Genomic DNA, 14,384 nt, shown 5'->3' with positions numbered 1-14,384 from the left:
ACTTACATACATACGCGGAATAAATGAAGCACAGATGAAAAATATAGATGTGGAGGTTTCTTTAGAGGCACAGACCCCGCAAGAAAGCCCTCTGGACGGTCCTGCGATGATTACATATTACCTGTCAGGAATCATTTGAAATGCTCGCTAGAGAGAAGGGTCGTCTGGGGTGAAGCGAGGGTACAGATTCGTCATGGCTCAATGAATCCTCAACTATGTTTGATTTATTTATTCTATTTTTTTAAGAGAGAATGCCTGTCCAGTTCCTCAAACCGGCTTCACGTCCAGTCCCTGAGTTTATTACAGGTGCTAGATTATAGCCTCGGCTCTTTCCAAACCGAGCAATTGTAGCGCGTTTAAAATGACCTGACGGCAAAGCAGGCGCGGGTCCCTGTGTGTGTGTGCGCGTCTGTGTCTGACCAACGACGCGCTGAAGGTATCTGATGTGATGAAAACCCCGAGTCCCGTGTATCAAAACCCGCTGATTCATTTTCATGAAGTAAAAAGTCTATTGTCTGCCAACCCGTCACATGGCTAAATTATACTGGGCTGAATGAAACACAAGGACGAGGGGCACACACAGAGCCCGGCACAATCCGGTACTGTACAGCGCTGTTCTGTGTTCATATCTACACTCTGCCGCCAGCTACACACCACACTACGCAAGACTCCTGCGCCCGCACTCTTAAACTAGCAGCTGGTTTTAAATACATATTACCGGATGCATCTTTAAATCTTTTTTTTAAATAAATAAATAAATAGGAGACGAAGCTCCGTTGCAACTGACTACCTCAGGGAAGCAAATAAAAGGAAACAAACAAACCAGACCGAAATAAATAAATCAATCAATCAATACAGCTCGACATGAGCTTTCTTCCAAAAAGCGAATCCAAAACGTCTTTGCTGAAATCGGCAGCTGCTGGGAGGAAAACGGCTTCCCACTCAGTCTCCGGGAGGCGAAGCAACCTCCACCCTGGCAACCACAGCGGGAGGGGCGGCGGAGGAGGCAGAGCAGTCGAGTCGGACGTGAGCGGCGGCGGTCACGGAGAGCCCCGTTGGCCGGCTGACGGGGATGCCAGCACCCGCAGACCCCTGTGTCACCCGTGGGCCAGCCGGGAGAACGGGACGAGGCAGGGCAGTGGGAATGAATCGCATGCCACGGCAGCCCTCGGGCATCAGCCAGACCAGCATCAGGCGGCATCAGGACTGAGCGGTGTGGAGCAAAGCAAAACTTCAAAGCATCACCACCACCGGCACCATCACCATCACCACCGCCATCACAACCATCAACACCACCCAACACCGGGACATCCTCCCCCCCAGCACATCGCCTCGGACCCCGGGCACCCAGACAGCCTGCCCGCCGCTGCCCCGCAGTCTAAACGGAAAGAGGACATGGCGCGGGAGAAGTCCAGAGCCGGTTCTACTCTGAGCGTCGCCTCCGACCATTCGGGGAACAACCAGCCCCAGACGCCTTCCTCCTCCCCGCTCGCCAAGTCTTCCAGCCGCGCGTCCGGGAAGACGTGCAAAAGCAGCACCATCGCCGGGTCTGCAGAGACAGACTCCAGCCTGTCACATAATCTCAGACCCGTCCTCAACCCGGCGTACGGCCAGGTAAGAAAGAAACGTACTGTTATTATTATTATTATTATTATTATTATTATTATTATTATTATTATTATTATTATTATTATTATTATTATAACTAAGTTAAAATAATTATTATGGAAAGGAAACACTATTTTTAAAATGATGTAGCCTATAATAATAATAATAATAATAATAATAATAATGTCATTTACAGTATGTATTCAGTTCTAGTGTATTGTAATCATTGTATTTAATGTGACAATGAGTTTCTTATAGTGCCGGGTTCAAAGCTGTGTGTTGACTCCGCTTTGGGTAAATCTCTGTGTTCAGGAGGTCTAATGATTTGTTGCTGGCAGCTCTTGCATTAGTTTAAGCTTACCCGTTGCACGCAGTTGTATCATTAATTGCACAGCAGTGTTGCTAGTACGAGTCTCTGTGATACATGTATGGAAACGGGTGCAGCGGTTCTGCTGCAGAAGGCGGTGCGCTATGATTCCAGAGCCTGCAGCGGACACTCGCTCCGTTGAATTCCTGCCTCTGTGCGGACAGGCTCTGTGTGTGTGACTCACACCGCCTCTTTGCACACGCTTGTGTGTTTGTGTTGGCTCAGCGCAGCTCCAGTGCCTGGACCAAATCTAACAACAGGGTGTGATGGTCATTGCAACTCGCAGGAAGTCAGCTCGCCATTACAAACAATGCATTTGATTTTTGGTTGTATTAGTTCAAGTTGAACTGTACGTGTTGCTGTTCATTTCTCTTCCAGTGCTGGTGTCTGTGTGATGTTTGATTAATGGACAGCCTGCTTTAGATTGCAGTTGTCAGTTGATGTATTATTTGGGACCTTTGTATGCATATGTAATGCACAGCACTGACAAAGTGACTTGTATACAGTACAGACCATGTGGACTGCACAGCCTAGCCTGTGACCATGTGCTTTTACCCCCATTAGTCTGGAGGGAGGGGAAGCCCCCCTTTCCATTGACTGATCCAGCTGCCCAGCCACACTGCCAAGCTTCCCCACTCAGGGAACAGGCTGTTTGCACTCCCCCAAGATCACAGTGGAAATGGAGTGGCTATCCGCTGATACTCTACAGGCATGAGATAGTTTGGATGAGATATGGGGTGGTGGGGGAGCCACACTTTGAACCCCTGGCTTTGCTGCGCATGTCTAAATAGAAGTGGCCCTGTGTGTAGACTCTGTCTACGTCTCAACGCTCTGTATCCTCTCATTGACTGACAGGTGATTTGTACCGGGCAGGACCTTGTCTCTCGGTTTCCATGGTAACCAGCAGCGCGGTGCTTGTGTGTGTGTGTGTGCGCGTCAGGCAGCAAGCAGTCGTGCTCCAGGGAATGTTGATACCTGCGCGTGTGGCACTATCGAATGTGTATGTGAGGAGGCAGGCAGGCAGGCAGGCAGGCAGGCAGGGAGCTGTGCTCAGCTCAGCTCAGCCATGCTGTGCAGCAGTTTACTGTATTTCTTTTGATGGAATTGCTGGATATTCTCCAAAAACGAGAATCTAGCCTCTGGCAGCCTGTGACTCGCAAGACAATCAGGCATCAAGGGCAAGCAGGATGAGCACAGTCTGTCCTTCTCTTTTTCTCTGTCTCTCCTTCTCTCCCCCTCTCTCCTTTCTCTTTCCCCTGCTCCCCCCTCTCTCTCTCTCTCCCTCTCCTGCTCAGGATGTAAAACAGTCTGCTGTCTGATTCAGTATTGTGGAGTGAATGCCAGTCAGCTGGGTCATTAGCATTCCTGACGAGCATCCCACAGAAGCGAGACTCAATTACCTGCAATTACCTAGAAATGAGCGTGCGAGTCACACTGGAGAGGATCCTGGTGAGACTGCCTTCTCCTCCTTCTTCATCTCCTCCTCCTCCTCTATATCAGTGCCATGTGATTATTTGTGAGCCCTGGCTAACATCATTAAACACAATTTAAATCTCGAGGAAGCGGGTCAGTGATGGACCAGGCCGGTCTTATTAAGATGCGCGCCGCTGTTCAGATCATTAAAATAAACCCCTGAAGGACAGCAAGTGAAATCAGAGCATGGGTATGTGATTGGCAGGCAGGCAGGCAGGCAGGCAGGCTGTCCTCAATGTATCTTGAGACGCCTCAAGGTGAAAGCAATGGCTCCGGTGTACAGACCCCCCCTCCTTCTCTCCCTCAACCCTTGGAGCAGTGTTTAAATGCAGGCTGTGGCCCCCAGGGGACCTATAGGACACATCAGCAGCATGTCACGTCTCCAGAGGGCTGTGATAAATATTCTCTTCTTGATATTTCTGCTGTGCTGCGTCACAGTGTGCTTTTATATTTGCTCCTGGCTGCTGTGATCCTGAGTGGGGTGACAATCGCAGCATCCTGTTCTGATATTTATAACATAGAGTTAAATAAGAAGCTCATTGCAACGTGACTTTACATCGGATACAAAGAGCTTCCCGATGGCTGCATCGCATCAATAGGAGGGTCTGCTGCTGTATATATACTTACAAACACATTTCAGAAGGGTCTTATTTTATTTTTGTACCTTGTAGGTCCTGTGCTGACAGTATCAGCTCTGTTTGTTTGTGCACTCTGCTGAATTGTTAATAATCGCCCCTTCTGCTTTCTCCCCCACAACCTCCTGCTGTACCACTGAGCAGGTGTGTCTGACCTGCTGGGTGCACAGTGGGGTTCAAAGCCTGGGTCTGATAAAGGAGGATGGTGTGAAGCGGTGAGGCAGGTCTCACTAACCTTGCCATGCCCTGTAAGAAGACTCCCGATAGCGTTTTAGCAGCGTGTTCCTCTGGGGGCAGTGACGGAGGAGAGGAGCGCAGAGCAGGCTGTGGGAACTGTGCTGCTGTGACCTCATTTCATTCAGTGCCATGGAGTATTCCCTTGCCTTTCCTCATGCTGCCGAACGCAGAGGCAAGCGATTGAATTTCCCTTAATGGGAAGCAAAAATCCTTTAGGGTCAACTCAGGAGGAGATGATCGTCATTTTCTTTCTGCATCTTCTGTCTGCAGTGCAAAGTAGACACAATGCTGCTTGTGCCTGGTTGGCAATATGTACTTCGATATCTCTTGCTATGGAAACTGGTGATTGCTTGTGACAGAAGGGAGGGGGGGGGGGGGGGGGGTTATTTAGTGAATTCAGGTGACAGGTCCATGAAGTCCCAGTCCATTCTCAGGCTGGTCTGGTACAATATTAATGAGAATATAATACTCCAGGGAAAGGAATGAGGCAGCCCACACTATGCAGCCACACAAAAACAGAGCAGTGAAGCGCAACCCCCTCTCTCTCACACTCCAAACCGGACCCCCACTCACACAGACCAGCGAGGACACGCAAGCAGGTAGGGCTCTGGGTTTGAGTAGCTCAGTGGTTAGAGTGCTGGGCTGCAGTGCGGAAGGCAGTGGGTTTGAGTAGCTCAGTGGTTAAAGAGTGCTGGGCTGCAGTGTGGAAGGCAGTGGGTTTGAGTAGCTCAGTGGTTAGAGTGCTGGGCTGCAGTGTGGAAGGCATTGGGTTTGAGTAGCTCAGTGGTTAGAGTGCTGGGCTGCGTTGAACACAATCATTGAAAAAGGCAGGTTGAAATGGTAACATTAAGCCTATATTTGCACAATTTAACAACGACATGGAGCAGGATGATTTTACACAGTAATGAACGATCTCCAGCAGTGCAATGCAAGCTGTGTAAGCTGCATCAGCAACATCTCCTTTTCACCAGCATGAAAATATCCGCAGCTCACAATGGTGTTCCTGCCCCAGTGCCGAGTGCGGTTCCTGAAACTTCATAAAAAGTGTTTTGCTAGTGCTCTGAAGATAGCGTGTGTCTGTCGACGATATGAATTTGCCTATGTACAGTACGTGTGTGTGCGTGTGGAAGTAATGCATGTCTAAATACATCTGCGTCACTGTGAGTTAGGAGGCTGGCGGCCACGTGTGGTTGGGTGATGGGGGGGGCGTGTGCAGGTTGGAGTGTGTGTGTGTGCGTGTGTGTGTGCGTGTGTGTGTGCGTGTGTGTGTGCGTGTGTGCGTGTGTGTTAAGCTCGTGTCTGCGTTTGGATTAATGCTCCTTCTTTTCGCTGGCAACTGTGTGACATGTATGCCTGTGTGAGCCTCCTTCCTTCCTTCCATCCATCCCTCTCTCCCTCACTATCTCTCAGTCTCTGTCCATCTCTCCGCGTGTTGGGGAAGGAAGCAGATTTCATATCTAAGCAGTTGTGAGTTCAGAACATGCCTGCTCTGCTCTGGCCTCCTGGCTGGTGGATTTGTTGGCTCTCCCCCTCCCCTCAGCCCCATGCTCACCGGACCCCTCGTCTCTTCCCCTCCCCTCAGCCCCGTGCTCACCGGACCCCTCGTCTCTCCCCTCCCCTCAGCCCCGTGCTCACCAGACCCCTCGTCTCTTCCCCTCCCCTCAGCCCCGTGCTCACCGGACCCCTCGTCTCTCCCCTCCCCTCAGCCCCGTGCTCACCGGACCCCTCGTCTCTCCCCTCCCCTCAGCCCCGTGCTCACCGGACCCCTCGGCTCTGCCCTCCCCTCAGCCCCGTGCTCACCGGACCCCTCGTCTCTCCTCTCCCCTCAGCCCCATGCTCACCGGACCCCTCGTCTCTTCCCCTCCCCTCAGCCCCGTGCTCACCGGACCCCTCGTCTCTCCCCTCCCCTCAGCCCCGTGCTCACCGGACCCCTCGTCTCTCCCCTCCCCTCAGCCCCGTGCTCACCGGACCCCTCGTCTCTCCCCTCCCCTCAGCCCCGTGCTCACCGGACCCCTCGGCTCTCCTCTCCCCTCAGCCCCGTGCTCACCGGACCCCTCTGTATGGCACTGACCAGCTCCACGTCTGGCTTTCCCCCTCGCAGGCAGGCAGGCAGGCAGGCAGCAGCAGCCCTCCTCCTCCTCCTCCTCCTCCTCCTCATGGCAGTAGCCGGAGCTCAGCCCCAGTACAGCAGCTCCCCCAGCTTCTGCAGATAGAGTAGGTAGAGAGGGAAGGGGGCAGAGTAAGCTATGGGCAGCTGTGTGACGTCTCCACTCAGAAGCCTGAAGGTAAGGTGTCTGCTTTACTTGCTTTACAAAGTGCTCTGCCTCTAGCCTGTGTGGATTCAAATTGATCTCCAATAGAATATTGTTGTGATGGCATCCGATTAGCTTATAAGCGAATATTTAATATAATGACCTCCCATAACAGAGTTGCAGTGCACTTGTGTGTGATTTGTTCAGTCAGGCACCCCTCAGTCCTCACAGTGCGCTGCGTGGTTGTTCCTCGCTCACCAATTGACCTGCGGATTGATTGGTTGATTCATTGAGTTATTGATTGAATGAATGAATGAACTCCGAAAGCTGACTGTAAAAGATGCCTCAAGAATATTTACGCAGAATTCAGGGCTGTGCATGGAATCATACAGCCAGCATATTCAATAGGAGAACTTGGTACTGGAGCTCAGCACAGTACAGTATACAGAACTCAGTACAGTACAGTCCTGGGGATACGAGAGCCATTAGTACTGAGGGGCATTCAGTACTGATAGGGGTCTTCAAGATGGTGAATGCACTCCAGATGTTAATGAATTGAATGATTTCTCTGGGTAGGGAGTATTTACTCCTGATCGAGGTTCTCTCTCTCTCTCTCTCTCTCTCTCTCTCTCTCTCTCTCTCTCTCTCTCTCTCTCTCTCTCTCTCTCTTCCCCCCAGAGTACCCCCACACTGGGCTCCTCTCAGCCCTTCAATAATACCCCTCCTGCCTCCAGCCCCTCTGCTGTTTTGAAAGCTGCTTTTTCAGGTTGCTATTGTTCAGGGCAGCAACACACACTTTCTCTTTATTCCTCCTTGCTGGTTGATTTGTTTTCTCTGGTAAAATGCATGGGTTTTTCATGCGCCGTTGCTTTCAGCTTGTTATCTAACTGTTCGGGGGGGAGCTGTCCTTGGGAGGAGGGTGGAGGGGAAAGGAGAGGAGAGGGGAGGAGAGGAGAGGAGAGTAGAGGGGAGGAGAGAAGAGGAGAGGAGAGGAGAGAGGGGAGGAGAGGGGAGAGGAGAGGGGAGGGGGAGGAGAGGGCGGGGGGATGGGAGGGGAGGAGAGGGGAGGAGAGGGGGGAGTGGGGAGGAGAGGGGAGGGGAGGGGAGAGGGGAGGAGAGGAGAGGAGAGGGGAGGGGAGGGGAGAGGGGAGGGGAGATGGGCAGGGGGGAGGAGGGGGGTGGGGAGAGGAGAGGGGTGGGGGAGGAGAGGGGCGGGGGGAAGGGAGGGGAGAGGAGGAGAGTTATTTATACAACAACAAATGAACAAGAAAAGGAGAAAAATGAAATGTCGTATTCCAGCAGCAGCAGCAGCAGCCGAGAGGATCACAACACAGCCGACCGGCAGAGCAGCTCTGACGTGATGAATCGTGAAGCTCTCTCTCTCTCTCTCTCTCTCTCTCTCTCTCTCTCTCTCTCTCTCTCTCTCTCTCTCTCTCCCTCTCCCTCTCCCTCTCTCAAGAGTACACAGATGCTCCGAGGGGCTCTGCACTGAGTGTGGCTGGTCTGTGTTATTAATCAGTGACATGAGGCTCTGAATTTCTATACTGTATAAGGCTCTGCTGGACTGGCAAGCTGGCACGGTCCTGGAATGTGTCTGAACTACAATACCCTGTTTACAAAGCCTTGCTCGCATCTACCACAAACTACACCCGGACACTTTCTTTCCTCCTTTCTCTCTTTCTTACACTTTTATTTTTCTTTCCCTCAGCAGTGGGGACAGTATGAAACCTTACACCAAGCCAGACCCCCCAACATTTCAAGTAACGCCAACCCCCCCCCCACCCCCGAACAAAGCGCAAGCTGCACTCCACTCAAGCAACTGGGAAGAAGGCAGAGTAAAGTGTCTCTCCTCCTGTTCAGCTGAGAGGGAGGCAGCAAAGCCTGAGAGCTAAGTCTTGGTGAGAGAGGCTGGGAGTGAGCTCAGGCAGACAGGCAGACAGACAGGCAGGCATACAGACAGACAGACAGGCAGACAGACAGGCAGACAGGCAGACAGGCAGGCAGGCATACAGACAGACAGACAGGCAGGCAGACAGACAGGCAGGCAGGCAGACAGACAGACAGGCAGGCAGGCAGGCAGGCAGACAGGCAGACAGGCAGGCAGACAGGCAGGCAGGCAGGCAGGCGGTTTAGTGGGGGTCTGTGAGGGGCCGCTCTCTAACCATGTTTGTGCCCCTCCCTCCTGGAAGATCCATCGGGAGGAGAAGCGGAGCTACAAGGCAGTGCAGACCTGTGAGGAGGCCGCGCCCCCCGGCTCCCTGCTCGACCCCTGTCAGGGCCCCCTGCTGGCTCTAGCGCAGAACTGCACCCTCGTGCACAACCTGCTGGGACCCGCCTGCATCTTCCTGCGCAAGGGCTTCGCCGAGAACCGGCAGCCTGTACGTAAGTGTGTCGAACCATGAGCCCTGCCCCCTCCCCGCCTCACCCTAGCATCACCCCAGAACCGGCAGCCTGTACGTAAGTGTGTCGAACCATGAGCCCTGCCCCCTCCCCGCCTCACCCTAGCATCACCCCAGAACCGGCAGCCTGTACGTAAGTGTGTCGAACCATGAGCCCTGCCCCCTCCCCGCCTCACCCTAGCATCACCCCAGAACCGGCAGCCTGTACGTAAGTGTGTCGAACCATGAGCCCTGCCCCCTCCCCGCCTCACCCTAGCATCACCCCAGAACCGGCAGCCTGTACGTAAGTGTGTCGAACCATGAGCCCTGCCCCCTCCCCGCCTCACCCTAGCATCACCCCAGAACCGGCAGCCTGTACGTAAGTGTGTCGAACCATGAGCCCTGCCCCCTCCCCGCCTCACCCTAGCATCACCCCAGAACCGGCAGCCTGTACGTAAGTGTGTCGAACCATGAGCCCTGCCCCCTCCCCGCCTCACCCTAGCATCACCCCAGCCTCACTGACAGACCCTGAGCCTTCTCACTCCCCAGTCTCAGCCCCGTCCATACAGATCCTGAGCCCATCGCTGTCTCACTCCTGAGTCCTGCTCCATCACACTCACTTCCTCTGTCTGCCCCCTCCCCCCGCCCGCTCAGCAGTGTGTTGAACTCTGCTGCGTTCCCTCCCTCCCTCCCTCCCTCCTCCTCCGGCAGCACCGTGGGTTTTGATCCCAGGGTGCAAACAGGTGAGCCTGGACTGTCTGGAGTGTGAGCTGGCTCCTGTGCCTGTGCCGAGTGCATGTGTATGTGAGCCTCATGCAGCCCACGAGGGTAGACCAGGAGCGTGTTGCCCTGGCTCTGTAACCCCTGTCTGTGTGCAGCATCAGGCTGGCTTTGCAGCTTCCTCTCTAACCCTTGTGTACAGAGTCCCAGTGTTACAGAAGAACAGCCCGAGCGTTACACAACAGTCCATCGGTTATTGATTTGTTGCGTGGGATATTTTTATAAGGTTTTTTGTGATATTTTTATTTGGATGATATTGCACCTTGAGGAAGTAGAGCAGGTAAAGCTTCACTGCGTACAGGGCTGCGTTAGAGGAACCGGACCGAGGCGCACAGATTTGTACTGGGCAGAACCCCAGAGGGGTCTTAAACCAGTGAGATTTAGTAAAGCCTGTTTGATCCAGAATGAATTTGTCGCAGGTATCATTTCCTTGAAATCTGTATGACAAGAGTCTGTATTGATCTGCAGCGCTCATCTATACATGTGGTATACAGGAGGTTATTGATAATAATAATAATAATAATAATAATAATAATAATAATAATAATAATAATAATAATAATAATAATAATAGGCTGTGTGTCACCGCGTGGAGGGGGCATGTCACCGCGTGGAGGGGGCGTGTCACCGCGTGGAGGGGGCGTGTCATTGCGTGGAGGCGGTTATTGCTGTTAGAAACTGGCTACAGTACATGGTTTACAAACGAGAGATAACCAGCACAGTCCTGGTGGGATTTTAACAAGGGTCTCGAGCTATCAGAGAGCATGGCTCGTGCGAGCCAATTTATAACTGGCAGGAACTTTCAATGCTGTCTTTTAGTTGATTGCCATAAAGTTATGTCTTTGTCTGTGTGTCTGTGTCTCAATGTCTGTGTCTCGGTGTCTGTGTCTCTGTGTCTGTATGTGTGTCTCAGTGTCTGTGTGTCTGTGTCTCGGTGTCTGTGTCTCGGTGTCTGTGTCTCTGTGTCTGTATGTGTGTCTCAGTGTCTGTGTGTCTGTGTCTCGGTGTCTGTGTCTCGGTGTCTGTGTCTCTGTGTCTGTATGTGTGTCTCAGTGTCTGTGTGTCTGTGTCTTTGTCTCAGTGTCTGTGTCTCGGTGTCTGTATGTGTGTCTCAGTGTCTGTGTCTCGGTGTCTGTATGTGTGTCTCAGTGTCTGTGTCTGTATCTCGGTGTCTGTGTCTGTGTCTCTGTGTCTGTATGTGTGTCTCTGTGTCTGTGTCTCGGTGTCTGTATGTGTGTCTCTGTGTCTGTGTCTCGGTGTCTGTATGTGTGTCTCAGTGTCTGTGTCTCGTGTCTGTATGTGTGTCTCAGTGTCTGTATGTGTGTCTCAGTGTCTGTGTCTCGGTGTCTGTGTCTCAGTGTCTGCATGTTTTTGCACCCGGGAGAGAATGCATTTTATTTGCAAACACGCATTTAAAAACAAGCCCACGTGAATACCGATTGAGGAGGTTTGAATCACAGTGGGTCGTCTGCACTCCCTGCTGTATCGGTGACACGCACAGGTACCTCTTTCATTGCTGTCTGATGAGCTTCTCTCCCTGACTCTCTTCACAGGACAGAGAGCTGAGGCCGGAGGAGCTCGATGGTGAGTCTGTGTGTGTCTGTGTGAGTGTGTGTGTGAGTGTCTGTGTGAGTGTTTGTGTTGTGAGTGTCTGCGGGACGTTTTTTCTCCCTAACCCTGCAGGAGAGGCCAGTAGTGTCTAAGTCTCCCCCTTTCCCTCCCCTAAGAGCTGCGCGAGGCCTTCAAGGAGTTTGATAAGGACCGTGATGGCTTCATCGGCTGCAAGGACCTGGGCAACTGCATGAGAACCATGGGCTACATGCCCACTGAGATGGAGCTGATCGAACTGAGCCAGCAGATCAACATGAACCGTGAGTCTGTGTGTGTGAGCCTGTGTGTGTGAGCCTGTGTGAGTCTGTGTGTGTGAGCCTGGGCTACATGCCCACTGAGATGGAGCTGATCGAACTGAGCCAGCAGATCAACATGAACCGTTAGTCTGTGTGTGTGAGCCTGTGTGTGAGAGTCTGTATGTGTGAGTCTGTGTGAGTCTGTGTGTGAGCCTGTGTGGGTCTGTGTGTGTGAGCCTGTGTGTGTGTGAGTGTGTGTGTGAGCCTGTGTGTGAGAGTCTGTCTGTGTGTGAACAATCCTACGCTGACAGCGTGTGAGTGGACTGTCCTCCTCCTCTGTTTAGTGGGCGGCCACGTGGACTTTGAAGACTTTGTGGAGCTGATGGGGCCGAAGCTCCTGGCAGAGACAGCGGACATGATCGGGGTGAAGGAGCTGAGAGACGCCTTCAAAGAGGTGAAGGGGAGAGGGAGACAGGAGAGGGGACAGGGCGCAGTGGGAGGAGAGGGGCTCTAGGTACTCCCACGTGGACAGTGTGGGGCTGTTTAGCTGTTTGTTTCGTGTGTGTGTGTAATAATCCTTAATCATGTAACTCTTTCTAATACAATTAGCTTTAATTAACGCTCTAGCTTCATTAACTAATAGATTGCTAATTTGCTTGTAATGGCAATGGATACAAGGATGTGCCCTGATGAAGGCAATGCTAAGCATAAACGCTTTGTTTTTTAAAAGTATTTTTTGATGCAGGGTTCCTCGATTTTATTTTGTGTTCTCATGCTCCCATCTGTCCCCTGTCCCCTGTCCCCCCTCTCAGTTTGACACTAACGGGGATGGGGAGATCAGCACAGCGGAGCTGCGGGAGGCCATGAGGAAGCTGCTGGGACAGCAGGTGGGACACAGGGACCTGGAGGAGATCCTGAGGGACGTAGACCTGAACGGGGACGGCCACGTGGACTTCGAGGGTGAGACGTTACAGGGACTCGCAGCGTCCCTCACAGAGCTCTCCACAGGGCTGCGGCAGAAGAAGTGGAAAACGTTTGTCATTGAATTTCAGTTTCTCTCCTGCCTCTCTGCAGAGTTTGTGCGGATGATGTCACGCTGAGGGACTGGGCTCAGGAGAAACTGGTTTAAGGACTGGCAGGGCTCCCCCATTCCTTCCCCCACCTCTCCCTCTCTCTCCCTCTGATCAAACCCGGCCACAGGGGCAGAGAGCGCCCCCTACCTGCAGAAACTGGAAGACCACATGAGAAAAGCGACCAGGGGAACTCCGTGCAGCGACCAGACGCCATCTGCACCCCCCTCCCCCACCTCGCCATCTCTGTGCATATCTGAGGGGTCCCGGTCCCCCTTGTACACCGTCCTCTACCTGGAAGCTGCTGTCGGGGTCCAGGGGGCTGTCACTGTACCAATGCAGTGCCGTGTCGTCTGTGTGTGCGACTGGGTGCGTAAGCGTGTGGCAGGAGTGTGAATGCACGTTTATATCAGTGTGTGTCTGTCAGTCTGTGTGCGGGTGCGTTTGTCTTTGCCTGTGTGTGTGTCACAGTTTCTGTCTGTCACTGTGTGTGCGTGGGTGTGCACGAGCATGTGTATGTATGTCGATATCAGTGTGTGCGTGCGTGAGTGTGTGTGCGGGCGTGAGAATGCACTGTATGTCTATATCAGTGTGTGTGTGTGTGTGTGCTGCATGCCTGTCTCACTGTGTGTGTGTGCTGCATGCCTAGATTAATTTGTTATTATAAGTGTACAAGTTGATAATAAAGAAAAGGTAAATGACAGGAGTGCTGTGGGTCTGATCTGTTTTCACTCCACCTGGGATCCGGGATGCTGCTGAAAAACTGAAATGGGTTTCACAAGCACCAACATGCACACGCACACGCACAGACACACGCATGCATTCAGCATCGCTGGGTTTGAGAACTTGAGGAAGCTTTTAAGAAATACTGACAGTTGAACCCTGGACAGTGCTGCAGGATTCAAACCACACAGAATCTGGTGCCAGCGTAAGATTAAACCCATCAGCCCATCTGATGTACGGATTCTGTTTAAACACCAACAAGTTACAACAATGAAATCCCGTCCCTGTGTCTGGCACTGCAGTGGTTAACCGTTTTGTCTATTTTTATACTGTAAAATAGGGATGCAAATAAATCTTCTGAATGACTCCAGATCAAACTGACCTTTAGCAAATGGTTTATATAAGTAAGCGCCTGTCCCAGGCTGTCTGTTCCACTCAAGGTGATTCCTGTCACAACACCATGCTGGCGAACCTGACAGGTAAGATCATCCGGAACCGCTGGCTCTGCTCCTCTCGTCGTGAAGCGCTGCTGCCACCCAGTGGTTCAAGCAGGGATCGCTTCCCCGCACTGTCCAAGAGACGGTGATTTACAATATTCTCAACACCGCGTTTCTGCGTTATCTTAAACAGTACATTCAAGAATAAAAATATGAGAGAAAAAAAATGTAATGACATTGTTCCTCTGGTCCAGTCTGGGGCAGGCTTGAGCCATGGAGACCGAGCTGCTGAACCTCTGAAGGTTATTAAATTGCCCAGAAAATTAATTTCCATATGTACTGCTCCCCTCTGTAAGTCTGTCAAGCCTGTCAAACAGCTTCTTCGTGTCTCGGTGTGAGGTGACTTCCCTCTGCTGGTAGGAAAGCGGAATTGCTGCTTCACATGCAAAACGAAGGTGGTAATGTGGGTACACAAAAATGTGAATAACGATTCGTTTACAGAGCTGCATACCTGACGATACGCTGCTTCAGTCTTCTCTGGAGGTCTATAATGATAGCAATATGAATTATTTTAGAA

At 52.1% G+C, this 14,384-nt stretch overlaps 1 protein-coding gene across 3 annotated transcripts; it reads left to right on the top strand.

The window, feature by feature from the left end:
- Window positions 1-250: 250 nt before the first annotated feature.
- LOC131696648 (calcium-binding protein 1-like) lies at window positions 251-13,460 on the top strand. 3 transcript variants are annotated; one of them, XM_059032872.1, is made up of 7 exons: window positions 251-1,614; window positions 8,762-8,950; window positions 11,284-11,314; window positions 11,458-11,601; window positions 11,922-12,031; window positions 12,390-12,537; window positions 12,652-13,460. In XM_059032872.1, the coding sequence occupies exons 1-7, from the start codon at window positions 865-867 to the stop codon at window positions 12,675-12,677; spliced, it is 1,398 nt and encodes a 465-aa protein (XP_058888855.1). In that variant the 5' UTR covers window positions 251-864; the 3' UTR covers window positions 12,678-13,460. The 3 variants fall into 3 exon arrangements, with proteins under 3 accessions (XP_058888855.1, XP_058888856.1, XP_058888857.1); XM_059032874.1 differs by lacking the exon at window positions 251-1,614 and adding an exon at window positions 6,448-6,605 and having other exon boundaries at window positions 12,652-13,458; XM_059032873.1 differs by lacking the exon at window positions 8,762-8,950 and having other exon boundaries at window positions 253-1,614.
- Window positions 13,461-14,384: the final 924 nt, after the last annotated feature.

This window comes from Acipenser ruthenus, chromosome 11 (genome assembly GCF_902713425.1).
Source record: "Acipenser ruthenus chromosome 11, fAciRut3.2 maternal haplotype, whole genome shotgun sequence".
NCBI lineage: Eukaryota > Metazoa > Chordata > Actinopteri > Acipenseriformes > Acipenseridae > Acipenser > Acipenser ruthenus.
This window is presented reverse-complemented; position numbering and strand designations above follow the sequence as displayed.